The 27,889-nt window shown below is 40.6% G+C and overlaps 2 protein-coding genes across 2 annotated transcripts; one reads left to right on the top strand and one right to left on the bottom strand.

Moving 5' to 3' along the window:
- Positions 1-478: 478 nt before the first annotated feature.
- On the bottom strand, positions 479-10,542 carry LOC141911818 (sugar transporter SWEET1-like). Its single transcript, XM_074802876.1, has 7 exons — positions 10,477-10,542; positions 8,543-8,694; positions 7,878-7,955; positions 6,138-6,261; positions 5,466-5,627; positions 4,682-4,801; positions 479-3,869 (listed from the first exon to the last, which is right to left on the bottom strand). Exons 2-7 carry the CDS (start codon positions 8,608-8,610, stop codon positions 3,759-3,761), a joined length of 663 nt encoding a protein of 220 aa, XP_074658977.1. The 5' UTR covers positions 8,611-8,694; positions 10,477-10,542; the 3' UTR covers positions 479-3,758.
- Positions 10,543-14,770: 4,228 nt separating this feature from the next.
- Positions 14,771-27,629, top strand: LOC141911680 (elongator complex protein 2-like). The gene is made up of 17 exons (XM_074802679.1): positions 14,771-14,909; positions 15,020-15,172; positions 15,866-16,034; positions 17,301-17,449; positions 17,537-17,603; positions 18,213-18,383; positions 19,012-19,241; positions 19,911-20,033; positions 20,145-20,300; positions 20,993-21,184; positions 21,963-22,119; positions 22,429-22,559; positions 23,577-23,754; positions 24,847-24,968; positions 25,826-25,956; positions 26,798-26,908; positions 27,440-27,629. Exons 1-17 carry the CDS (start codon positions 14,781-14,783, stop codon positions 27,606-27,608), a joined length of 2,538 nt encoding a protein of 845 aa, XP_074658780.1. The 5' UTR covers positions 14,771-14,780; the 3' UTR covers positions 27,609-27,629.
- The last annotated feature ends 260 nt before the right edge of the window (positions 27,630-27,889 follow it).

Below are 27,889 nucleotides of genomic sequence, written 5' to 3'. Positions count from 1 at the left end.
AGAGCAACCCAAGCCGGGCATTGTCAAATAGCGGAGCGGAGCGGAGTGCGGAACGGAGCGGAATCCGGTGGGGGGATAACGGAATAGCCGATTTTTCCTCGGGGTCGAATCCCATAATTATGGATTCCTATTTTCGTCCCGAGGATGATCAACGCTGCTTAAGTTGGAAAGAAGAAACACCTAATAGGGTCGAATCCCATAATAATAATTCCATAATAATGGATTCCTATTTTCGTCCCGAGGATTAATAAATATATATATATATATATATATATATATATATATATATATATATATATATATATATATATATATATATATATATATATATATATATATATATATATATATATATATATATATATATATATATATATATATATATATATATATATATATATATATATATATATATATATATGGCTTTTAACAGTATTTTTGCCCTGGGGGTGATCAGCGTCGTGGAATAGTAATCGCGATAAGTAACTTAACTGAAACAACTTCATGTACATTAGTTCAGTATAAACTGTAAGTTTATTGAGTAGAAAAAACAACGAGATTCAAAAATTACCAAATTTCTTTAAAATTATCAAATTTATCGAGACTGCGCAGTTTCACTGGTCATTTCCATCTAAATTAAAGTTTTAAAACATCATTAAGATTTCCATTGTGAGGAAGACACTTAACATGAACTTTCAATATAATTGGAAGAAGCTTCCTACTACATGTAATCGCCTGACACAAATAAAAACAGAGACACTCAATTTCCAGGGCTTTGCTTAACCATAGACTCTTTATTTTTAGAGTCCATGGCTTAACTCGTACTAAAAAGTTTTGTATTTCAGAAAACTACGCACGTGTACTGGACGAAGTTGTAACGCAACAGCGGTAATGTTTTTGGCTAAATCGGCTATTCCGTTTTCCCCCAACCGGATTCCGCTCCGTTCCGCACTCCGCTCCGCTCCGCTATTTGACAATGCCCACCCAAGCCATCGAAATCCCAAGGGGTCTGTAGGGTTTATCTTGATCCAACTAAAACTCTAGGACTAGTGGCGATTCATAAGAATATGGGCCCCAGCTGAACTTAAGGCCACATCACTTAAAACCTCTTGTTCAAATAGATAATCTTGATGAACAAGTTAAAGAATCTAAATGAATTACAAATATAAGTTAACTCTTGTTTCCAATTGCGTTTAAGGGATCATTCATTTATTAGGTACGCATAGAATTTGAATTTTTCAACCCAACGCAAAATCGGCCATTTTTTCGTATACATTAAGCATAACAGTACGCAATTGCACTGACCCCTCCCCCTCCCCTAATGCGTACGTAATAAATGAATGACCCCTAAAAGTGATATCAACATTATATACCGGTACGTGTACAAGCAACATAACTGTATATACAGTGAACCCCCGATATACCTCTCACATCGGTGCAGAACAATTTTGGCGGTATAGAGTGGCGGTATATCGGGGGTATTTTACTATGTATTTGTATAGAGATGAACATTGAGAAAACCTGGCGGTAGGCGGGGATTGCGGTATATGGGAGGGCCGTATATATCGCGGGTTGACTGTACTCGATATTTCCGGGCCTAAAACTTTTAATATCCAGTACACAGCTCCACAGTTGTAAATGCCAGTTTCATTAAAATGATCAACTCCTAATCGATTTAGCATAAACTCAATAAATGAAGGACCGAAAAAACGATGTCAAAAGAGAGCGTTTAAGATTCGATTCGGGATTTAAAACATTGAAACATACAAACTCGAATACCGTGTAACTCACGACTGTGAAACCAGGTCCACGCTACGCCTGCTGCTATCGTTCAATCAGTACACAAGCAAAAATCGGTCATTTTTTTTCAGAACTACCTCTAGTCCCGCGTGTATCGTTACGCATAATCTAGCTACATGCGAGCAAGAAGATTTCTCCGACACTTCGCTTATGTACTCATCGAACGGTCGCATAATTAAAAGCCCAACATCACTTGATGAGGGTCGTTAATGTGAAAAAAAAAAATTTTCCTTCAAATTTATTACAGTAGAACTGGCGTAAGTCGGACACGTTGAGACCACGGGAAAACGTCCGATTATGAGTAAGTCGGATTTTGGGGGTTTTCTAAGAAAAATGCGAATTAGCTACAGCAACTGAGTGACACGCCGGGGTCAATACTCTATTCTATGGCCGACTACTACTGTAAACATGTATCCGTCGACAGAAAAATCGATCTCCCAGTACATTATAGATGCTGCGCGCCAGTGACAATCTTTTTTAAAAAGAACTGAAATAAGCCGACTGACTTAGAGATTGAAAAATGCATTGCTTTGAAACGTTCGGAACATATAATTATATTTTAGCCGACTTAGCCGGATTTACGACTCCTAGCATCTGACTTTGAGACAGATTTTGATAGGAAAATGAACTGAAAAAATTGCGACCTTGGAATTTCGACCGACTTTGCCCATTTTCCGACTTAAAGCTGTCCGACTTGCGCCAGTTCTACTGTATTAAATAAATTTCGTTTTTTGATATTTAGTTGGCTTTTAATCATTCGTTTTCTGCATGTATTTCCCTTGTCATCTCAACTCATCTGGTCTATTTTAGTCCCAACGCTACAGAGTATTGGGCGAAGAACACCGTACATTATTCTGACTAGGTAAATGAGACAAGTGCATCGATAAACAGTCAAACTCGCTTTATTCGGATCCGCTTAATTCGGATAAGCTTAATCCAGATTTTGATGTAATCCTTATACATGTACATAATTGATCCGCTGATCCAAATTTCACATAAACCAGATGAACTTTATTGGTCCCGAACAATCCGGATTAAGCGAGTTTTACTGTAAACATTTAAGGGCCTGGGACCGTGGCCCCGTGATATGTGACCAAACACGTTTCAGAGCAATGAACACCAAATTCCTTGGCGAGGATTTGTGAATAAACTGGACACGGTCCGTCTTGACTATAAAATCGAATCCCATGCGAGGAAGAATTGGATGTTTCAACATACGACCTAAGACATAAAATCAGTAAACTGGATCGCTCCAGAACACAAGTAAATGACCCCGAATATAGGTAGTAATTTGCAGCCTGAAACCAACACCTGTTTAGACATATTCAATCTCGTATTGTGAAGTCAAAACAACGAGCGTTTAAGAGAATGCTGATAAAAATGTCTGGTGTTTGTGTTTCATTAGTTGGAAAATGAAGCCTGGAAGACTCACCAACTAAAGTGGATCCCCACTTGCCGCCACAGGTGAAATCCTCTATTGCGGCGGTAGTTGACGTATCACAGCACACTAGTGACACCTGGTGGATCCTCGCTTGGCTCAACAGGGAAAATCTATTGTTACAGTAGTTGGTGTCCTACCGCACACTAGCGACACCTAGTAGTACCTCACTTGCCTCACCTCACTTGCCTCAAGTGTTAAACTTAATTGCATCCATAGCGTTTCCCAGGTTCTGATTTTATCAAAATGTCTGAGGCATTGTTCGGAATGTCGATAAAGTAACGAATGTACGTGAGAAGAGGCGGTGTTCCAGACGGCTGATTCACAACCCGACCTAGCATTAGCTCGTAGAAACACGGAAAATCATTCTACGAATGAAACCAAAACCTAACAATTCGAAATGGAAATACTTTTTTGATTTTTTCTTTCAAAACAGAAAGAAGACGTAATTTAAATGCGACGAGAACGAACACGAATGATTTCGGGTCGACGCCCGCTCTCTGATTGACTCGAGGCTCTCTTATATAACGACCGTCGACTTCGCGTTTATAGTCCGCGACGATCGCGACGGATACAAAACGAATAACGACGCCTGAAGACATCCGAGAATAAATCCTATAAAATTCGGTACCTGAAAATAGAAAAATCGAAACCGAGCGTGAAAAATATGTCTTAATTAATCTGGTTCATGAGATATCCGAGGTACCGTAAAACCTGAACGTTCGAGACACATGAAAATAATCCAGTCTACCAGTAATCCGAGGTACTGTTAAACCTACTTGATCTGCATCATTCGGGACTAATAAAATTGATCTGGATCATTATTATAATTCGAAGGTACAGCACAAATTACTTAAGCCTTTCAGCGCATCTACACTGCAGTGCCGTGTATATACAGTGTTTTCAATAAGAGCCAGGTCCCAGACCCGTCTGTCGTTTGTAAAGGACCCGCCTGTTTTTTCAAAACAGCTTTCATTTCCGGGACTGACATATTATGGGACCCTTCTGTTTTTCAAAGGGACCTGGCTTGTTAATTTCTTATTGAAAACACTGATATATCAGTGATGATCTTTGCTAGTACACCACATCACAGTTTATTGATGTCATTAGTAATTACAGTCAACCTCCGATATATACCGCCCACATCGGTGCTGAACGATATTGGCAGTATTGGTGGTATATCAGGGGTGTTTTACTATGTATTTGCATAGAGACTGGCGGTAGGCGGAGGTTGCGGTACATGGGAGGGCGGTATATCGGGGGTTAACTGTAGTTTTCATCTCTTTCGAAAGATGGCAGCATCGATCAAAACATTGAAATATCAGTAACTAACAATACGCTGCACTGCGGTGTAGAGACACTACAGCAATATGCTCATTATTCAACACACTGGGGTCGAATCTTCTCAGATTCTCAAACTACGCATTTTTTTATTTCACTCACTTGAATATATTTATCGTGTCGAATGATTCCGTAAATAAACCACAATCCACCGAGTACGACGTTAAACGCCACCAGAGGAAATGACATCACAGATGTACTTTGCGTTCGAATCACTTGTTTCTGAAAATCATTACCAAATTCAATTCATCGTCCATGCAAGCAAACAGGGTTTAATTTGAATCTTATCTGGTTGCACCATACTTTGCCGGCAGGGATTCAAACTTGTTGGTATCGCTACACTCAGCCACAGCACGAATCCCTGCCGCACTAGACCGGGTGTGCAGGTTTTCCGCACACAAACTGGCCGCACCAATCAGATTGCTCGTTGTATAATCGCCGAGACAAATTTTATGGAAAAACTACGAATGGAAAAAACCTGGGCTAAAATAAAACAGGCTTTCTGATTGGCTAATAACGACAAAATCTTAAGGCTTAAGGCTAGTGCGGCAGGTTTTTTACTGTGCCAGCCTAAATGCCATCAGGCTCGAATCCCTGCTGGGGAGGATGGATTCAACGCGGGTTCATTTAGACTCTGGATCCAGTTTGGCAGTTGTGCGGGTTTCAACTGAATCTGGATCCAGTTCTACAGTTGTGCAGGTTTTATTTCTAATCTGCAGCCAGTTCCACAGTTGAGTGGGATTAATTTGACTCTGGATCCAGTTCCACAGTTGTTTGGGTAAAAACTGAATCTGGACTAAGTTCCACGGTCGTGTAAGCTTTACCCAGTTCTATAGCCGTAGGGCTTAATGGGAAAATATTTAAGCCATTTCGAATCGATACGTACTACGGAGGACAGCGGTGAACCGTACGATATCACAGACACGGTGCAACAGTACAAACCGAGCGTCGCGACGGCCGATTCTCGAGTCGGCGAAATAAACCGCGTGTAAATCAGGATCGGAAACAACATAAACAAACCGATCGTTATCTGTTTATTTACAACGGACTGAAAATAAAAAGATGAATGAACGGTTATTTCAAAATGGATACGGCAGATCTAGAAAATAGTCGCGGCTTAAAACAAATTACGCCTTTCGATTGTTTGATATTGTCTTTTTAAAGAAGATACAGATAGACACGATGTAAAAGATTTGAAAAAGTCAAATTTTATATGTACGTAATGAATGAATGATCCCACAGTCCATCCATACATAAATATGTGCATTGAAAAGGGACCATCAATTTAGTATTAAGTACGCACGATAGGGGGAGGGAGGTCTGTGAAAATGCATACAATTAATGCAGATCGCAAATTGACAGATATTTGCGTACGTACTGAACAACGGATGGTCCCTAAACCGGATGAATGATTCAGATTAACACGTTCGTTGGAAACATCCTTTCTAAACCGGATGAAATTCATGGGTCGTAAATCATCCCGATCAGGTGGGGCCTAACCTGTATTATTCTACGTTGGAATATTTTCTCCGATGATCGTGAAACTACGTATACGAACCTTTTGTTTGGTAAAAATATAATACGTGAAACAGTAAATGAACTGCAGCGTCGAGCCGCATATGTTAACTATAATGATTGCACTGTCTTCCCTTAATATACCATAACGTAACCAAACTGTACAACTGGAAAAAACGAAACAACACAATTCCGTTATAACGACTGCATTTTTGATATGATTTATTTTTCTGCGAATACGCAAATTATATGCCGAATCTCAATGAATTCTGCAACATTCAAGAGTTTCACTAGTGAGAGTGGCAAGTGAGGGTCCACTAGGTGCGCTAGTGTATAGTAGGACATCAACTAGGCCTGTTTCAGTAATAGACGAGTTTAGTTATGTCCTGTGCAGCAGGAAAACAACTACTGCGGCAAAAGTGTATTTCACTTGTGGCAAGTGAAAATCCACCAGGTGTCGCTAGTTTGCAATAGGACATCAACTACTGCGGCAAAAGTGGATTCGACTTGTGGCAAGTGAAAATCCACCAGGTGTTGCTAGTGTGCAGTAGGACATCAACTACTGTGGCAATAGAGGATTCCCCATGTGGCAAGTGAGCATCCACCAGGTGTTGCTAGTGTGCAGTAGGACATCAACTACTGCGGCAATAGTGGATTTCACTCGTGGCAAGTGAAGATCCACCAGGTGGCACTAGTGTGCACACTACTGAAGCAATGGGTATTATCCTAATGATTAGTGTCACTTTTAACACCTGGGGAATCCTCACTGTGAGGATTTACCAACAACTGTAGCTTGTATGCAGTAGGACATCCAACTTCTGCGACAATAGAGAATTCTACTTGTGGCAAGTGAAGATCCACCAGGTGACACAAATGTGCACACTACTGCAGCAATGGGGATTCTCCTAATGATTAGTGTCACTTTTGACACCTGGGGAATCCTCACTGTGGGGATTTACCAACAACTGTAGCTCGTATGCAGTAGGACATCCAACTACTGCGACAATAGAGAATTCTACTTGTGGCAAGTGAGGAGCCACTAAATGTCACTAGTGGGCCGAGGACATAAACTACTGCAGCAATAGCGGATTCCACTAGTAGCGAGTGAGGTTCCACCAGGTGTCACTAGTGAGCAGTAGGACATCAACTACTGTAGCAATAGCGGATTCCACTAGTAGCAAGTGAGGTTCCACCAGGTGTCACTAGTGAGCAGTAGGCCATCAACTACTGTAACAATAGTGGATTCCACTAGTAGCAAGTGAGGATCCACCAGGTGTCACTAGTAAGCAGTAGGACATCAACTACTGCAGCAATAGTGGATTCCACTTGTAGCAAGTGAGGTTCAACCAGGTGACGATCCACCAAATGTCGCTAGTGCTAGCTTGCAGTAAGACTAGAGCTCAACTCTTTTATGACCTCTGAAGTCTCCGTCCGAAATCTCCGGTTGGCTCCACACAAAATCCGAATCACACCACCTCGACAGAAAGGAGGTTTCAAAGACTCCAAAAAGTCACGTGAACAATAAAAGAGTACGATTGGAGGCAAACGGATTCTCCGATCTGATAAAAGAGTTCGCCCTAGGGTACAGTAGCCTGTACTGCGGCAATCGAGGATTCCAGTTCCAATGCAATTGAGGATACACCAGGTTCGTGACAATAGTGTACAGTCGGACATTAACAATCCCAACAGAAGTACCCCCTCCCAACAGAAGTACCCCCTCCCAACAGAAGTACCCCCTCCCAACAGAAGTACCCCCTTGTGGCCGATCGTTATACATATTTACCTGGTAAACATCGCGACGAATGGAAAAAATTGCACGCTATCCGATTTTCTATCTTTGATTATTCGCTTACATATTTGTCTGAAAGAAATTACAACCGAACATTCAGCAAAGATCGCAAATCAATCGGGCCGATGAGGTACCGGCGCTGTTACCGTGGCAAGCATGGACGGTAAATGAATAACTACAATTTCTTCTATGTTTCGATTAAGTTTGAATAAACTTTACTGATCTGTAAATTCATATTCGGGTAAATCTTTACCATACGCTATGAGTAGAAAGGTCCTCCTTTTAACTATTCAATATTTTTGATAACTCGTGCCGTTTTCGAGACATCTAAAATTCAGTTCGCATTTCATCGGAAACGAACCATGGTTTTTTCTACCATTGAAAGCGTAATATTGGAGCGTCATCTGGTGTGCGCGGCAGGTAGCCTACCTCAATACTGAAACATCTAATCTGAATCTAAATGTCAGGCTAAAAATAATTGATACCTTGTTTCTTATTTCAGCTGAGCTTTTAAGTTGACCCGGCCGGTCAGCTGATAGACTGGTCCATGGCATTCATACAGTTGAACTGATCACAAATTTCGTCGCGATTTACGAAAGTGACCCGGCCGATTATAAGAAACAAGGTATCGTCTTTCTAGCCGTATCAAGTTTCCTTACATTCCTGTAAGCTGTTGTCCGATCGCTAGAATTGTCGCCAGCCAGGAAAACAATTCTTCCAAACTCATCTCAACAACTCAACCCAACTCGCGTTGCGTCGCCTCCAATTTCTGTTCTGTTCAATTGAAAACCACTTCCCTTGAGACGCCGACCTGTAAAAGAAAAAACGGCGCGTTCATTTCATTTAAATTTCATTTGAAATTAACAGAAGTATATTTCAAGTTTCTTTAATCTAACGATATTGTAATGATAGGGCATGTGAGTTTTATAATGTGACGTGTAATTTTCAATCGAGGAGTGCACATAGCAAAACTAATTACGAGAGAATGACTAATTTTGCTTCCAAAGCTTTCGCTTTCCGAAGTGGCTATTTTTACAGCGTCGTGAATTCTATTTTGAACGACTGATTTCAGGATTATGGGGCGCTATTGCACTTTCGTAACGCCCTCCCAAAGATGTTCTGATGAAGAAAAGTTATATGCCCAAAAACGAAATTTTGTCAATTCAATTCAATTAAATTTATTGAGATTCAGATGTTTTTAGGTGGTAATTAATGTGGAAACATGGCCGACCCGTCGGTTTGAATCGAGGAAATTATCAGAATTTTGGCTTGGAAAAAATAATTTTTTTGGTCAAAAGTAATTTATTTTGACTCTACAGACCTCCCTTATTAATAACATACAGAAATTAAAATTTTTGGGAGGGGGGTACGAAAGTGCAATAGCGCCGGATTATGGTCTAGAGGGGTCTAGTTAAAACATTGAGTTGATTTCAGCGAGCTCGATGGTCTAGTGGTATGACGCTGCGCTAGTAATTTACTGGCCCGGGATCGAGTCTCACTCGATCCGTTCTATTTTCTCGAACTCAGTTCTCCACACTTTCTTCGAATTTTCTGAGTCGTGCACCCCCGTGCGCACGCGCGACGTAAATCAGCCAATCAGCGGCGATTAACGGTAAAATAGCGGAAATAAACGCTCTCTCTGCCGTATATACGGTAAAATATCCCCTGCGAAAACGATATGTGCATAAGAACCTGATATTTAAACTGAGATGGTAGAATAATTGGTAAAATCTTCCAAACACAACTATCGATACAGAAAATACAGGTAAAAGTGCAGATCTGCACCTCTCGTGATTGACGCAATCTACTGAATGACAGAATCCAGCACAGGCACTCGCTGATGGGCTTGGGATACAGTTGCTGGGGTTTTTGATAGTGTATCTGTGTTTTGAGTGGAAATTCTGCAATAAATCCGAGAAAAAACGTCTTGGTTCTGATACGTTTAAAAGATAATGGCCGCTGGCTCCACACCACGGCGACCTCACAAAATACTGAAAAAACTTCGTTTTTCAATCTAAAATCAAAACTTTTATTTTATATGACACTTACTAGTGATATGACAGTTATATATCCTATTATTCCATCCGACTGTGAGACACTATCAATTTGTGAAACGTCTTCAGTAAAATATAAGAAAAGGTAGTTGACGAAGCGTGAGCGGAAAAACTTTCAGGCGTTGAGACGGCAACACTCAACGCCTGAAGGCTAAAATCTTTCTAGTGAAGATATCTTTAAACTTAACCAATGGCAATCGCAATGTACTGAAATGCTGATGACATTTTGAATCTGAAACAATGATATCTAATGTAATTGATTGAACCATTTATGCCGAGAGGTGCGGATCTGCACTTTTACCAAAATACATAATATCACTGCTGAGATCACAGTCGAAAAGGGAGTGCTTTAGATTATAATGGGCTACGTATGGAACGCCGATGTGAGCGTTATTTGCACAGACTACACAAACGAGATACGATTTGACGGATATCGTCTAAAATAGAACGATCACAACCAGTGTCAGTTCAATCTGAATCGGCCGCCGTATTGATAATGTCACCAGTCGAGGTTTGAACGGTAATTAAATTACATTTACCAAATTTAAAGAGTATCAATCGACTAAATCGTACCATTCGTTACAGATGTTACACGTATCAGTATAAAAACAATGTAGATGGCGCCACGATCCGGTCAGGGCCCGGTGAAGCGGGTAGGGTCCCACTTCACTGAGAACGTTAGTGTCAGTTGTATATCGCTAATGCGACCCCTGGTTCACGCGAGCTCTATAGTATTGGCAGTATACGGACCTCCGCGAACCGGCCATTCTCAGGACTGGGTGAAGGTCCCACGGGCGTGGGTCAGTAAGTTGATCAATCTTCGAATCTTTAACGTTGACCGCGGCTATGGGTTACAAAACAGGATGATTTACTAGTTGATAAATGAAGACCATGCATATCCCAGAGGGGCCGAGGCTCTCCTTGGTCAGCCGTCCAAGGTTTAAATGATTTCCAATCGAAGAAATTGGTTTGCAAACAAATGTTAAACAAGCCGAACCAGTAGGGCCTATGTACAGAACTGTAGGCGGGCCCCACACTTTCTGGCCTAGCCATGATTTCTAAAACATCATTAAAATTCGAAAACGAGAATATTACGCATATTAACTTTTTTATTGCGTCTAAGAGTCTAAGATTTTATGTCGACATATTTTCGCACATCTTTAAAAATCTTGACTATGGTTCAGGCTAAGCTTCACACAAAGGAAATATAAAATGTACCACTATTTCTACGATTGGTTGATACAAGACTAAAAGACCAATTCATCCAGGTTTATACGTCATTATTATCACAAATCATTCAAAGCTATGCTCTAAAAATTATCTGAACTTAAGTTCCCAATATCATGTTGATCTCTGTTAAGGCGCAACTCAACCGACCTATGAGTCGAAACTATGGACGCGATCATTTAAACAGCCTCACCAACCTAACTTGACTAATCCATCTGGGAGCAAAGATCAAAATCATGCAGCTAGATTTTATGAGACTAAGAAAGAACTTAAATCAGATTACAAAACAGAATGACTGTTTACAAATTCATTTATCCTCTCGAAAAGTATTTGGATGGGATTTTATTGAAATATATAATCAAACGTAGATAGTTCCTTCTAAGATCACAGAACCCAAATTATCCTAACTTCAATTTCATTAAATAATTCATACATGTACTGTTCTACCACTACCGACAAATATTCTGTACTCTGGTAACTTTCATGAACTACATTTCTGACTAGACCAGTTTGTACAAGTGTGAAGTGTAAAAATAAACATTGCAATACTATACTTTGAAGTCCACTATTGTCTCTGTTGCTCCTTAGTGTTTATAAGATGCAATAGCTGCTCCTGAGCACTCACAAGCAGACAAGAGACTCCATCCCTGCCCGAGGTGGTCACAAGGACACATTGAAAACTAGCACTCAAAGGCAATCAGAAAAATCAATCCCTGTCCGAGGTGGTCACAAGGACACAATGAATACTAGAAATCAAAGGCAGACAGTAGACTCAATCCCTCACCCGACTCAATGAATACTAGAAACCATCGGCAGACAGTAGACTCCATCCTTCATCCGAGGTGGTCACAAGGACACAATGAATTCTAGTGGCGAGACAGTCCAGTATAACCACTCCATTTTTACCCTGAGCAATCCGACAGATTTGCTAGTCATTGACGTCGTTCAGCACACTCTGCAGTTAGATAATAAACATGAAGCAGTTGTCATCCTTGTTTTCGTCTTCCATTTGATGGCGTGTAGAGGGCAGCATGTCCTGACCGACTATTTCTATTGACCAATCGGCAGCCGCGCTGTTGTCTCTGGTCGTTGAAAGGCTTTACATTGAAGTGTGTAGACCGTTCCGCTGTTACACACGCGGGGCGATCGTGACGTCACCTCTGTAGTACATCCAGCATAGACCGGGCACACACACGGGGTACCATTATATATTGATCTATAGAAATATCTCTGAACATTTCGAATTGTCGAAGTTACCGCATGATAAAAACACTGACGCGACCGTCACCTTTGTACACCCGGCATATGCAATAAACTTGATCCAAAACTAATAGCAAACAATTTGAATCCCCACTACCCCTATGCTGCGATGATGCCGCCATGAAAGTAAAACTCGTCGTTTATCATTTACCGACGGTTATACTACGTAATGAAATACAAAAAGAACATCAACCAACTTAATTCTATGAAATGAACGTAAATTTCCTCAAATTGTGAACGCAGTTGGTAGACTACTGACGAGGCTGACCTAATGAAGTATATCGCCCCGCTGAGATGGAATGTTTTACTGAATCCGTCGATACTGTTAAACGCAAACCTTATAACATCTTTTTTTTAAGGAAATTAAGCTTTTTACCATTAATTAAATAATGTCAGTTCAGTGTTTTATGTTCTTGTTTTGCAATGGCATTTTAATAATTTTAGGTCGATAATTAACTGCAGAAGATTAAATTCGCCTCAGGGCAGGTTGATATCTGCAGAAGCTAAATGCGCTTCTCAGGGCAGGTCGCAATCTGCAGAAGCTTAATTCGCTTCTCAGGGCAGGTCGCTATCTGCAGAAGCTAAATTCACTTCTCAGGAGGTCTATCTGCAGTAGCTAAGTTCGCTTCTCAGGGCTCAAAAAGTTGAAATAGACTTCCGTACTGCCGGGCCACCCCGGTTGGGCCGCATACGCGATACGCCTTAACTTTATCAATCATCTTAATTTTTCCCAAATAAAAATCATTAATCGGGGTTTTTAGAATGATGGGGCACTCGTCGGTGTAATTCATTCAAATATTTGATTATATTTGAAATCAGCAAAGGCTGACAAGGCTCCGCTAACTGGGAGAGGCACCGATTATTCATCATAATATCGACGAGAAGTTATCTTTTTTCGCATCGAATTTTAACTACCGTATATATGTATTGTTGAAATCGGAGCCGTTCGATCCTTTCCTCGAGCGGCCTCGCCTCATAGTTTTTCGTTGATTTCATTTTCGACTAATTTTTTGACGCCTTATAAAACGTTACCATTATGAAACTTAAACAATGTTAACCATTCAGCGTCATTTTACAAACGACAACCGTAAATCGATGTGCAAAACGTCACAGGTTTATGTATACACATACAAGCTATTTGGTAAAATATTATTGATAAAGATGTAGAATGGCTCCCTGTGATTATATAATGACCTCTATTTGAACGTCGAAATGTTATATTGCATTGAATATCATGATAAGAGGTATTGTAATAGTAAAGGATGTATGATTATATCAGGAGCGGCAGGCATAAATAGAAATGATAAGTAAATCGGATAATTCGGTTAAATGGCGGATGTATACACGATTTGGAAGTCTGATATAAAAGTCAGACCCTGACATGGGGATGCTAGTGGAGTGACGAAGCTATCTACGATCTGAGTAGGGCCGGCTTGAATTTCATCGGCGGCTACAAGCGGTCTATATAAAAACGTGTAAACAAATAATTTCAATATTCAAATGTTTTAGAAAATATGTTCGATATTAGGGATATGCAGGTTTCATGAGATTAGCAATCTATAATAGCATAGCTGTCATATACGGCTCCGCGTCCACTGATGGCATGTGTATAAGGTGACAATTCAATTCAGTACTTTATTGATCCTTATTACATTGAAATTCCGGGATGAAATTCCCAAATTCAATAAAGTTACAAATTTTAGAATAAGAAAATACAAAATACAAGACACATGGGTAATTCATACAGAATAACATGAATAAGTTATTTAAATGACGATGTCTACTTCAACCCAGACTCAAGTCTAGGATATCGAGTGACAGCCAAACCGGGCCCCGGGACCGGGCCGGCTGGCTACACGATATGCTCGAAGTCTTGATGAAGCAGACATCAGAAGAGCTCTTTCTTCAACCATGGAGGCAATGAAGTTGCAGACCAGCTTAGAGCAAAAGTGAATCGAAGTCGGTCACAAGTTGACAATTTTTTTTTAATTAGACCAGTCGAAGACTGTATCATCTACCCAATCGCCAAATCTCATAATTCCCCAAATTTCTTAAAACTTCGATTTCAAATTTGCAATTCCACATTAGCCAGAAATTCTACATTTTTTCGCAGGCGTCAAATAATTTATTAAAGTTAATTTTCTTGTTTGATTTTAGTAGATTTAAGCTTATACTTTGTTCTGGACCTTTTCGTTATGTATCTTTTATATGTCGTTCCCTGTAACAGTATGTAACATTTAAACCGAAAATGTAAGAAAAGTCATTGCCACGCAATAAAGCTATTTTGAATTGAATTAGATTTGGCTAAATAGATATAAGTCATGTGACCCCCGATTGAGACAAAATGGCGGCGCCCATGAAGAAATTAGTGGACACGATTTACGTTTCTTCAGGCTGCAATCGGACCCCAAACAGCGCCAGCTGGGGTCTCAACGAGCTTATTTGCTACGGTTCAGCGAACGCCTGCCATATTTATGACACCAGCGTGAGTATTCGTCGTGAAAAGATGCAGAGTTTCCTGGATCTAACCAAAGATCTGCAGTCCTTACTCTTCTGATGTCCCCGATTCATATTCTACGTCAAAATGTGTTTCAGGCTAATAAAGTTGTTGAAGTCGTCACAGGTCACCGGGATCGAGTGAACTGTATCCAGTGGATACCGCGCCCGGACCAGCTACACGAGGACGAATTCGTATCAGGATCCGCTGATAAAACGGTGAACGTTTGGAAGAGAAATTCAAACAATCAGGTCGGATATTCAAAGTTGATTTTATTCTCCCGGTGTTTTTTACCGGTAAAGTTTTCATTGATAATTGATTTAATTCACAGAAAAGTTGATCGGATTTTAATTGAAATGTAGAAGCAATTTAAAGCTCAAAAACTACCACTAGAGACACCTATTGATCCTCAGTTGCCACAAATGAAATCCTCTATTGAGGCGCTAGTTGATGTCCTACTCACGCTAGCGACACCTGTGGATTTTTCGCCGCAATTGTAATCCTCTATTGCGGGAGTAGTTCATGTACAGCTACACACTAGCAAAGCCTGGTGGATCTCGACGTGTCACTAGTGAAATCCTGTGGTTGATGTCCTACTGCTCACTAGCGACACCTGCTGGATCCTCACCGCAATTGTAATCCTCTATTGCGGAAGGAGTTGATGTACAAATACACACTAGTGACACCTGGTGGATCATCACTTGCCACGAGTGGAATCCTCTATCGCTAGTGCGCAGTAGTGGGACTGGTAGGACATCAACTAAGGCAGCTGTCATAATAATTTGAGTTAATGTCCTACTACACATTAGTGACACCTGGTGGATCCTCACGTGTCACTAGTGCAATCCTTTAGTTGATGTCCTACTGCTCCATGGCGACACCTGATGGATCCTCGCTTGCCACGAGTTCAATTGTTAATCGTAAGGTTTATGATTTATTTTCAGTTTGAATGCGTAGCGACTCTAAGCGGTCACAAACAGGCTGTTGATTGTATAGCCGCTGTCTACGCATATCGCGCCGATGAGGAATTATTACCAGCGAAACCTCGGACTATAATCGCTTCAGCTTCAGTCGACTCTACTGTACACATCTCCGTGCGTGATGAAGGAAAAGGTGAGCATTTTTAACCCTTTCAGTGCTGACTAATTAATACCCTATAGTGCTGAAGATAATTTGAAAATTCTGAAAAATTTCACCATAGTGTGTTGAATAACGGGAATAGCATTAGTGAGTTTACACCCTGGCAGGGTATATCGTTAGTTACTAATATTTCACTATGTTTGACAGGTGCTGCCATCTTTCAAGAGAGATAATTAGTTATTACTAATTAAATCAATACACCGCAGTTCGGTGTACTAGCAAAATCCATCACTGATTCGTACACCACACTGCAGTGTAGACGCACTGGAAGGGTTAAACCATCGTGAGATTGGACCATTTCTTTTAGATTGTTATTGTTATGCTATCCACATATAATAGGCAATTTGAGAACAATCCGCAATGGGGATCCAGGGATCAACGGTAACACCCCCACCCCCTAAAGACTTTGTAAATTTCCAGATTTCTGTGAGTGGTTTTCTTGAGAAATTTTATATTCGATTTTAAATTGAAGTAAAAGTACTCCTTTGCCTAGAATATGCTTTGTATTTAAACCCCTTAATTGTTTGGGACGAGGTAACAACTCTTACAATTCGTCCAAGCCAAGTTTTATCCCCACTGTTTAGAATGCGATAACTCGCAGGAATTTCTAGACCCGTTTTCCTTTTTTTTTTGACAAAATTAATCGTGCTTTTGTTAATCGCTTCACTATTAGTCCATGTGTCAGTTAGTCGGGATCTGTAGTCCAAAGCAAGTTAACAGAATCGCTGTCACTATTTGCTCCTAGTTTGAAGATGCCCACCCACATTGTGAATTGTGAAATGCGTTAAGACTGAATTCGGTTATTTGTGCTGAGCTGTTGGGGCATTTTGATGATGTCATAGGGTGAATTATGTAAGCAGCCGTTTCAGGGTAACTACGACTCCTTGATTCCTTGAAAAATCCAAAACAGAATTTGTTTTTCAAGGTCCTTGAATATCCTTGAATTTGAGCAAAATGCCCAAAAGTCCTTGAAAACCCCTTGAATCTTGAGAAATTGGAAAACTTCTAAGGTTTTAGGGCAAGTTAGTAGTCATATGCCACAGATTCCACTGAATTGAATGGTTTACCGAGATAAACAGTACTGATTTAGGCACAGTCTACTGTAATAGAAATATGACAGCGATGCAGACACTCCTCAAAATTGGAAATTTTCTCCTCGAAAAGTCCTCGCAAAGTCCCTTGATTTCTGGAATGACTGATATGTAGGGACCCTGCATTTTGTTTTTTTGTGTATTTCAGATGAATTCGACAGTTTGCAGAGTCTTTCCTTTGGTACCGGTTTCGCTTTGGCGCTGGCGTTTATAACCATCCCGGCGACTAACGTACCGCTGCTCGCTTGCGGAGCCGATGATTCGAAAATTCATCTATTCATTGAACAAAATAAACGGGTATAAGAATCTTCGAAGAAATTCCTCACAAAAATGAATTTTCATCGTCGGGTTTTCTTAATGCGCGGACTTTATATTTTTGTTTAGTTCGTTAAGGTGCACACGTTAACTGGCCACGAAGATTGGATCAGGGGTTTAGAGTTTACAGTCAACGGTAAATCACAATCTTACGCTCCATATGCCTCGGAATATCGCCTCACTCAAAGCGTAGAACCTGCACCCTCTCATCGGACCTTCGATACTCTTATCATCATTAATTGAGAATCCCACTCAAATGGAACTAGAAAGAGTCTGGGACATTTCGTTTAACCCATTAGCACTCGGGAATTTGACTACGTAGTGTCTTTTACTCTTCAGAAAATTTATGGGAAAAATCCAAATTTATCGCGATACAGAATCGGCTCATTCCCAGTTGATTTTCATGTATTGTTTGTGATATTTTGTAGTAAAAAATCAAGGCTTTCATATGAAATAAGGTGGTAATATGATGAGTTGTACCACATAAATCGTGCCGCATCACTCGCTATAATGTAAAATAATTAATGTCTGAAAGGGCGCAGGTTCCAGGCATTGATACCTAAGTCATATAAACTTCTGATAAACTCATATAACTTCATATAAACTTTAGAAGAAAATTTAGAATCAGTAATTCAGAATTGCAAAAACTACCAATCATCGCAAAAAACCTGCATTGAACTGAACATTTGAAAGTGTTTTTGTGAAACACATTTTTGATGGTAACTTGCAAGTTTATTTTTCGTAGAGGCTGGTGAAATTCTGTTGGCCAGTTCGGCGCAAGATTGCTTCATTCGAATATGGAAATTCTCGAAACGCGATCCAGACATTGTTGCCGAGCAACAGCGCGATATCAAACAGCTTTCATTGTCGGACGAAATCAAATTGAAGGAAAATATATTCACATTCAGTTATAACGGTAAGTGAGTTTCTCTTTGAAACAAATAAAAAAAAAGATTTATTCTTATAAGCGGGGTGTCTATAGGTAATGTACGAACCTGAGGCATCCAAAACAAGTGTGGAGCATCCAAAATCTATGGATCGGCGTCACAATAGTTTGGGTTGGGGAAAATCGAACAAAATATTTTGGTTGGGTTACTTGTTAATTTCTAGGACGACAGACAATTTAGTGTAGGTTTTTTGAATCCCAATACTTCATTGCGCATGCACGGGCATATTGTGTAACCGCAATCAATAGCAAATGTTTAGCTGATGAGAAGCTGTGGGGAAAATCAAGGTCTTTGGTTTCTGTACATAATGTTCACCAGAGGATGTTACATATTATCGAAATCATCATATTGTTGAGCATTTCGAACTACTTCCCGAGTGGGCACGGTGTCCGTCCTCGTAGCCCTAGTTTCTTCGATAAGTTAGAATGCCTTCATGAACTAGACACCACTGATGATTATTAAGCATTCATTTTATTTCTGAGCTTAACTTCAATTCCCAAGGTGGTAAAAAGAAACTGGTCAAAGGACGATGTGAAATTTAGAAAAAATTTTTCTTTGAAATAAAAAACCTTAAACATTATCATTTACTTGTTCTAGGTGAGAAATGTTGCTACGCCGTTGTTTTGGAGACTGTTTTGTCCGGTCACGACAACTGGGTATACGCCGTTCATTGGCAGAGAAAATTAAAGGGAAAATCTCAGCGTGAACCAAGCGATCCGCACGAGGGGAAATCTCAGCGTCGACCGTTGCGTCTGTTGTCGGCGAGTATGGATAAAACGATGATCGTTTGGAATCCGGACCCGGAAACCGGCGTTTGGTTAGAACAGGTTTGTTCCATTTCATATGATAACAGGGACCATGCAACTGGATGTTGGGACTAACAGTTGGATTCATGTAACATACAAATCAGTTTCAATTCAGTGAAAAGATATGAGTGTTCACTTTTCTACTCTCGGCATTTAGTACATTTTGATGATATACTTCAAGGACCAAAGTTGATTCGATTCTAATAGAAAGGTAGAAGAAAAAGTGAAAACTAGCGCACCTGGTGGATCCTCACTTGCCACAAGTGAAATCCTCTATTGTCACTGTAGTTGATGTCCTACTGCACACTAGCGAAACCTGGTGGACCCTCACTTGCCACAAGTGGAATCCACAATTACTGCAGTAGTTGATGTCCTACTGCTGCACATTAGCAACACCTGGTGGACCCTCACTTACCACAAGTGGAATCCACAATTACTGCAGTAGTTGATGTCCTACTGCTGCACACTAGCGACACCTGGTGGGCCCTCACTTACCACAAGTGGAATCCACAATTGCTGCGGTAGTTGATGTCCTAGTACAGCGCACTAGCGACACCTGGTGGGCCCTCTCTTACCACAAGTGGAATCCACAATTGCTGCGGTAGTTGATGTCCTAGTACAGAGCACTAGCGACACCTGGTGGGCCCTCACTCACCATAATGTTTGTTCTCATCATGTTTCTCTATTCAGGTACGGGTTGGTGAAGTGGGAGGAAACACGTTAGGTCTATACGGCTGTCAGTTCGGCCCGGATGGTTACAGTATTCTGTCTCATGGATATCAAGGCGGATTCCACTTGTGGAAATTATCTCAGGTAATGCGAAGAATTGGAACCTAAACACGATCCAGTAGCGGGCTGAGGTTGAATTGATATCCGGGATTTTATCGGTTTAATGATGCTCATCTTTGTTTTTTCGTTTTTTAGAATGACAGTCAGTGGAGAACGGGGGTCGTTTTAAGCGGCCATTTTAATTCAGTCGAGGACATGTCCTGGGACCCGATCGACGGACAGTATTTATTAACAGTCAGTACGGATCAGACGACCAGGCTTCACGCACCTTGGATTAAACCCGATAAACAGGTTCGTTCTTTTATGATATTGTATTAAAGTTTATCAAGCCGAATGCAATTGCAAACAAGAAACACGGAAACAAGAGACCGAAACCCATTTCGTCAAATCAAACATGTTTGATCTTGGAAGCATTGTTTCCAGAAACAATGTTTCTCTGTTGCCCTGCGTTGTGTGCGTTGGGCTTTAGTTTTCTGAGATTATGCTATTGCGGCTTAGCACCTTCAACCTCCCTGAAACATTAGTTTCGAAGTGCAGTCAGGTTACTGACTGCCCCTCGTGTCACTATCTGCCTTCTGCCACCCCTCTCTTTTTCGTCATTTCCGGGTCCAGTCGAGCAAAAGTTGGTTAAAGATATCCGGCCGATAAATACTGTAGTAACAATGAACTTTTGATTGTCGCTATGTCAACTATCCATCGGTTAACTCTAACCAACTTAGGAGCATCTGGCTCATAGTCTTTCCCTTATTTCGACATCCCCTCTCCATTGCTTTATGTAAATAGTCCAAACTACGGTTCAGTCTGGCTTCTGACTGCCTCTCCTTTTAGTCATGACCTCCTTTTCGTTATCCCGCTCTCCTTCCCTTTACTACTTCCTCTCCCTTTTCAATCTGTCACAGTTCAGTAACTAACCTCTCCCCCTCCTTTTTGACCCTCCCCCCACTTTTCGACCATGTACGCTCACTACCTTACTATATTTGCAGGTGGTATGGCATGAAATCGCGCGGCCGCAGGTTCACGGATACGACTTGAAGTGTTTGACGATGATCAACAAGTATCGTTTCGCGTCGGGTGCCGACGAAAAGGTCATACGGATTTTTGACGCGCCGAAAAACTTCTTGGAAAATTACGCGAGAATTTGCGAGATCGACGTATCGGGAGATTTAGAGAAAAGAGTAAGTAAGAAATTGATTGTGATTGAATTTATGGACGGGTGAAATTCTACCCGGAATGGATTCAAACGCCGGGTAAGAGTTTGTGAAATACAGTAGAATCTGTATCTTTTTGTGGTAAGGTTTGGACTGGTAAAATTCTACGCCGAGTTGGTGTCAGACAAATACTGAGAAAGAGTTTGTGAAATGCTATAGACTCTGTCTCTTACTGCGGTAAAGTTGAGACTGGTAAAATTCTACCCGGAGTTGGTGTCAGATACTGAGCAAAAATATTGTGAGAAATACAGTCCCTTTTGCTGTAAAGTTGAGACTGCATAAAATCTACCCCGAGTTGGTGTCAAATACTGCGTAAGAGTTTGAGAAATACAGCAGACTCTGTCTCTTACTGCAGTAAAGTTTAGACTGATAAAATTCTACCTGGAGTCGGTGTCAAATACTAAGAGTTTTTGAGATACGGTAGACTCTGTCTCTTACTGTGGTAAAGTTGAGGCTGGTAAAATTCTACCTAGAGTTGGTGCCAAATACCGAGTTCAGTTGGTGAAATTCAGCAGACTCTGTCTCTTTTACTGCGGTTAAGTTGAGACCGGTAAAATTCTACCCCGAGTTGGTGTCAAATCCTGAGTAAGAGTTTGAGAAATACAGTAGACTCTGTCTCTTACTGTGGTTGTGAAAGGTAAAATTCTACCCCGAGTTGGGAATAACTCCTGAGTGAGAGTCTGAGGAGGGCGATTTTTTTTGCGATTTACAAGTACCAGTAGTACAACGTTTTCTGGAATTTCAGGAAAAATTAGATCTGCCAGAGGGCGCCAGCGTGCCAGCGTTAGGCTTATCGAATAAAGCCGTCTACCAGAGTGACCAGCAGACCCAGCCTCGACCGGAGAAAACTAGTCTTAGCGAATACGACCAAGATGCGTATTTTCTGCCAAAACAATTTCAAGGTAACTGCATCCTCGCTTGCCAGAGTTCGATTGTCCCCCCACTGGCGCTCAGGACAATACAAACCTTGGCCACAAACCCTTCATTGGTCTAATATATGGCCCATGATTTCTTGGGCGGACAGGTTCCTGCTCAGAGCCCACCAGTCTATATATTTAGCCAATCAGATGTGCGATATGCCAATCAGATGTGTGATATTTATAGAGCAATGGTTATGCTGGTAAAAACGCATCTGATTGGCTTGATATATAGACTGATGTGTTTACTTTTGGTCAAAATTGTATATTCGAAAAATTAATTTGTTTTTGTAGAACCACCTGTGGAAAGTGACCTCGTACAGAATACGCTGTGGCCCGAGGTACAGAAATTATACGGCCACGGCAACGAGATCTTCGCATTGGCTTCGAATGCCGACGGAACTCTCCTTGCATCCGCTTGTAAGGTAAATATCAATCGTTTTGACCCTTTCAGAGCTGACTAATCAATATCCTAGTGCTGGAGATAATTTGAAAATTTTGAAAAATTCCGCCCTAGTGTGTTGAATAACGGGAATATCACTATAGTGCGTCTACACTGTTAGTTACTAGTACTTCACTATGTTTTACAGGTGCTGCCATCTTTCAATAGAGATAAAAACTAATTACTAATCACACCAATACACCGCAATGCAGTGTACTAGCAAAATCCATCACTGATTCATACACCGCACTGCGGTGTAGACGAACTGAAAGGGTTAAGGTTATTTAGAATCTGGAGGTCATTGTTAGTAAAATCACCATTATTTTCCAGGAATAGTCATCGAGAATGAGAAGGTTGTCATTTGTAACAGGGTTAGCTTTGGTTAAAGATAACCGGCCGATAGATACCATAGTAACAATGTACTTTCAATTGTCAGTATGTCAACTATCCACTGGGTAATTCTAACTCCAACTATTGAGCAACTGGCCCCATAACTTTTCTGAGTTGTTGACGCCATTTAGGTTGTAAAAAGGTTGTTATAAGCAACTCATCATAGCCTTACAGAATAATTTTCAAGTAAATTGGAGAAGTTCATCATTAGAAAATAATCGTAATTTTAGTGAATAGTTGAAGTAATTGAGAATGAAAAGGTCGTTTGAACATAATCACGATTTTACTGAATCGTTACACTTGTGGAAATGAGAAAGTCGATCATAATTTTGCTGAACATAAGCAAATCATGTGGCTAATTTCGAGGAATTTGTCATATCCCAAAAGGGCGCTTTGAAGTCTGAAAAGGCAATATTAAGCGTACTCCCACATTGAAATGCACCGATAATCTTTTTCGATAAAATAAAAAAGGGCGCTCAAAAGAATTTGATGGACTCCCTGGATCTGCCCCTGCTGAATTACTTAAGTCAATGACAGACTAACCATTACTTTACTGAATCAGGAGTCTACTGTGAAACCGGACTATGATTTGTGAACATTGATATTGCAGGCAGCGAAGCCGGACCACGCCGTCGTCATTTTATGGGATCTGTTGACCTATCGTAAAATCTGTGAGTTGCCGGGCCATAGTTTAACGGTGACTCAGCTGGCGTTCTCGTACGACGGCAAATATTTACTGTCCGTTTCACGCGATAGAACGTGGAGTTTGTTTACTAGATCTGACGAAGGTAGGTAATCATATTGATTTTCCAAAAAGGAAGACTTTCCCGACAAGAGGTTGTTGAATTCAGTTTTTCCTGGACAGGAAATAAAAATGTTATGACCAAAGGAGCATCTGTTTAGAGAAAAATCAATTAGGTTTACGCAATAATTACATTTGTTTGGACTTGTCTGTATACTGATTTACTTATATCCGCACATATAATGTTTTATCGAGGGGTGTCGGTGTTAACCGGGTGTAGAATGAATACAACCAGGCAATTAGTACTAAGTAGATTAACTATTTCATTTGACGCACGAGCTTTCGCTACTAATGTATAGTAGTTTCATCAGGTCATTCACCTGATGAAACTACAGCAGATGAAGCTTCTATACATTAGTAGCGAAAGCTCGTGCGTCAAATATAGTAGTTAACCTTTATAGTACTACTCATATACTGTACATGTATATGTTTTGTCATAAACCTGTGTGAGAGAAAAACAAACCAAAGCATTCAAGAACAAGGATTGGGCTGCTGGAGTGAACCGACTCAACCAAAATGCGCTCAACGGTAGAAGTCGTATTCCGTCATCTTACTGAACTGAAAATCTAAATTGTCGCATTCATTTGCGTCACATGAAACAATTCTATTGCCTCTAAACTGAGTTAACCCTTTCAGTGCTGGCTAATTGATACCTATAGTGCTGAAGATAATTTGAAAATTCTGAAAAATTCCACCCTAGTGTGTTGAATAACGGGAATAGCACTATAGTGCGTCTACACCGCGGTGCAGTGTATCGTTAGTTACTAGTATTTCACTATGTTTGACAGGTGCTGCCATCTTTCAAGAGAGATAATTAGTAATTACTAATTAAATCAATACACCGCAGTGCGGTGTACTAGCAAAATCCATCACTGATTCGTACACCGCAATGCGGTGTAAACGCACTGAAAGGGTTAACAAAAGCCTAATTGGTTCGTTCCGAACACAACTACGCCTCAAATTCTCTTTCGTATTTTAGAATTCGTCATCATTGATTTATAGAAAATGCGTGACGTGAAGGGGATTGTGTTGAACGAAGTAACCTGGCTAGACGTTTTTATTCAGATCTTATTTTCAGATGGAAGTTTCATTCGCTGCGCATTTACCGATAAGAAAACGTCCGTTCACTCGCGAATAATCTGGTCGTGTTGCTGGTCGCCGGACGACGAATATTTCTTCACAGCATCGCGTGATAAAAAGGTGAAATTGAATTAACCCTTTCCGTGCTATTCCCTTGTACTTAGGGCAACACTAGTTATGCCGCGCAAAGCTGGCCTGGCTAACAGTCGGTCTTTCATTAGTCAGATATACAGAACTGACTGCAACTAGTATTTAGTTACCACTCTTTAAGAACTGCAAAAGAACTGCTCCCAAAATATCAAAATACTCATAAAATCAGAATAATTTCTATAGTCCATTTATTAGTGGATGAGACCTGTTTTGGGAACGTTCATTAAGTACGTACGCAAGCCCTAGGTAGGATCTCAACGGCAAGAACGTACATTCTGTGTACACACGTAGTTAATAAATCGAAGTGCACTAATTTCTACTGTATAATCTTGTAGTAGCCTGGCTTCTCATCTAGGTAGTTGTTCAGCCATGAGTCTGGAACAATATAGTGAATTCAATACCCCTTTTAAAAGGTGCATCCTAGTAAATCCATCCAGGAGGGGCAAGCTATATGGCGGGATAATTTAAGTCTCAAAGAATAGAACAGACCGGTAGACAACAGGTGTTTGTTTATGTTTCATACTACACAATCAATCATTGCGTTCGTTAGGCAGGAGGTCATTGCTAATATAGTACATTGTGTGTACACAAGATAAGACCTTGAAAAAAGGTACTATTTTTTGCGTCAAACTTAATGAACTGTCCCCTGTATGGGATATTTCCCTTGATTTCCTGGTGGATCCTCACTTGCCACAATCCTTTATTACAGTATATAATGTTCTTCTGCACTCTAGCGACACCTGGTGGATCCTCACTTGCTGGGAGAAGCTTTTTTCGACTCTATCGTGGTCGTTATGACGTTTGATTATTATCTACGGTATTTGCAGGTTATAAGTTGGCGAGTTAAGGGTGGTGCAGGTGATAGCTGCCTCGGTTTTGTGACCCCTCAAACTCCAGCACTCGAGCTGAAAGATTCGGTGACAGCAGTTCACTGTGCTCCGGTTATGGTGAAAAATAGGTAAATGTATATAAAATCAACTCCAAACACGTAAACTATTGGTTCAGATTGGTGACTCAGTTTCGTTATACAAATTGAACTCCTAAATCAGCTGAGCGTAAAATGAAATGATAAATTTGATTTGATGAATTTTGGTATCCCTCATAACTCACCGCACATGTTTTGATGTCCCGTACTAACTCACCACACATGTTTTGATGTCCCATACTACCTCACCGCACCTGTTTTGATGTCCCTTACTAACTCGCCACACCTGTTTTGATGTCCCTTACTAACTCACCACACCTGTTTTGTTGTCCCTTACTAACTCACCACACCTGTTTTGTTGTCCTTTACTAACTCACCGCACATGTTTTGATGTCCCTTACTTACTCACCACACATGTTTTGATGTCCCTTACTAACTCACCACACCTGTTTTGATGTCCCTTACTAACTCACCACACCTGTTTGGTGTCCCTTACTTACTCACTGCATCTGTTTGGTGTCCTTTACTAACTCACCACACATGTTTTGGTGTCCCTTACTAACTCATCACACCTGTTTTGATGTCCCTTACTAACTCGCCACACCTGTTTTGATGTCCCTTACTAACTCGCCACACCTGTTTTGATGTCCCTTACTAACTCACCACAGCTGTTTTGATGTCCCTTACTAACTCACCACACCTGTTTGGTGTCCCTTACTAACTCACCGCATCTGTTTTGGTGTCATACAAACTCACCACACCTTCTGCCAAGAGCGAAAAAAAGGGTTTTACTGAGTCAAGTCTCAATCATAGAGAAGTCAGTGGGTCCTCGAGTCAATTCTAAGTCTGATATCGTGTAATCTATTTGTTTCAGTTATTTACTCGCGTGTGGCTTAGATAACGGACAGATCTCCATAGTAACGTATAACCCGTCTGCTGAACAACCACAACAACAATGGACGATAGTGGCCGAGTTATCGATGAAGTATCTTTTTTTGTAAAAAAAAGGTGTTGGGTCTGTGAGAGCATTACAAGGGTTTTCAGACCGATAATAGTCTGGGGCCTTATACAGTGTTTGACAGGTGCTTCTATCTTTCAATAGAGATAAAAAATAAACTAATATCATCAATATACCGCGATGTGGTGTACCTAGTCCATCGCTGATTTATACACTGCAGTGCGGTGTAGAACAGGTTAATACTTTGAGACAGGGTTAATGCTTTAATTGTGTAGGCCTATAAACCATTCAGGGTTTATTATTGATTATACGAGGTGAAATGATCGATCAATTTGATAATAGATTAAGACAAATAATTTAGTTCGAAAAGTTAAGTTTTTATATTTGATTTAAAAGATTTTACTCTTAACGCTAAGGCAGAACATTCCCAAGCGCCTCTCAGCGAAATTTCCATTTTCTATTGGTTACACTAGTTTTATGATCCTGACTGGGTTCTGCGTTCTATTCGTAACATTTAATCTGAAGGGTGTAAATTTTTCCTTAACGATTTTTCCGCAGTTCGGCACATCATTCGACAGTGAAGCGTCTGGCATTTCGCAATCAGCCTGGTCGGGCCGGAGTCTCTGATGAGCGGAGGGATGAAGATAACGCTAACTGGTTGCAGTTCGCGAGTTGCAGTTGCGACCATTCGGTCAAAATATTCAATATTTATTTACCTGCATTATGACAAATGCTTAAGAAATAAAATCGCGCGTATTATATTAAACCGTTGAGTAATATTTCAATTTTTGATCAACTTTTTTAAATATTTGAAGTTTGTTGGGTTTACTGCTGTGTGCAGGGCCGTAGTTAGCATTTGAATTTAGGAGGGGCAGAAAAGCCCGAAAAAGGGCAGTTCTATAAGGTATAACAATAATATATCTGCAAAAAGGCCACATCCAAAATTTCCAGGGGGCCTTAGCCCCTGCTACGGCCCTGCTGTGCTGATCAAATATCTGCCCCGGTTTT

This window comes from Tubulanus polymorphus, chromosome 10 (genome assembly GCF_964204645.1).
Source record: "Tubulanus polymorphus chromosome 10, tnTubPoly1.2, whole genome shotgun sequence".
NCBI lineage: Eukaryota > Metazoa > Nemertea > Palaeonemertea > Tubulaniformes > Tubulanidae > Tubulanus > Tubulanus polymorphus.
Note: the sequence above shows the minus strand (reverse complement) of the source record. Positions and strands in the feature narration are given on the sequence as shown.

What these genes read in the sequence shown, in the direction of transcription:
- LOC141911818 (XM_074802876.1), bottom strand. Translation starts at nt 8,610, where the DNA reads ATGAGTTTGGAAGAATTGTTTTCCTGGCTGGCGACAATTCTAGCGATC. An exon ending in GGACAACAGCTTACAGGAAT is followed by an intron (nt 7,956 to 8,542) that starts GTAAGGAAACTT and finishes AATTTCTTTCAG; the next exon opens with ACAAATATGTAAGCGAATAA. An exon ending in ATATTTTTACCAAACAAAAG is followed by an intron (nt 5,628 to 6,137) that starts GTTCGTATACGT and finishes TTTTATTTTCAG; the next exon opens with TCCGTTGTAAATAAACAGAT.
- LOC141911680 (XM_074802679.1), top strand. Translation starts at nt 14,781, where the DNA reads ATGAAGAAATTAGTGGACACGATTTACGTTTCTTCAGGCTGCAATCGG. An exon ending in ATTCACATTCAGTTATAACG is followed by an intron (nt 18,384 to 19,011) that starts GTAAGTGAGTTT and finishes TACTTGTTCTAG; the next exon opens with GTGAGAAATGTTGCTACGCC. An exon ending in TCTGCCAAAACAATTTCAAG is followed by an intron (nt 22,120 to 22,428) that starts GTAACTGCATCC and finishes TTGTTTTTGTAG; the next exon opens with AACCACCTGTGGAAAGTGAC.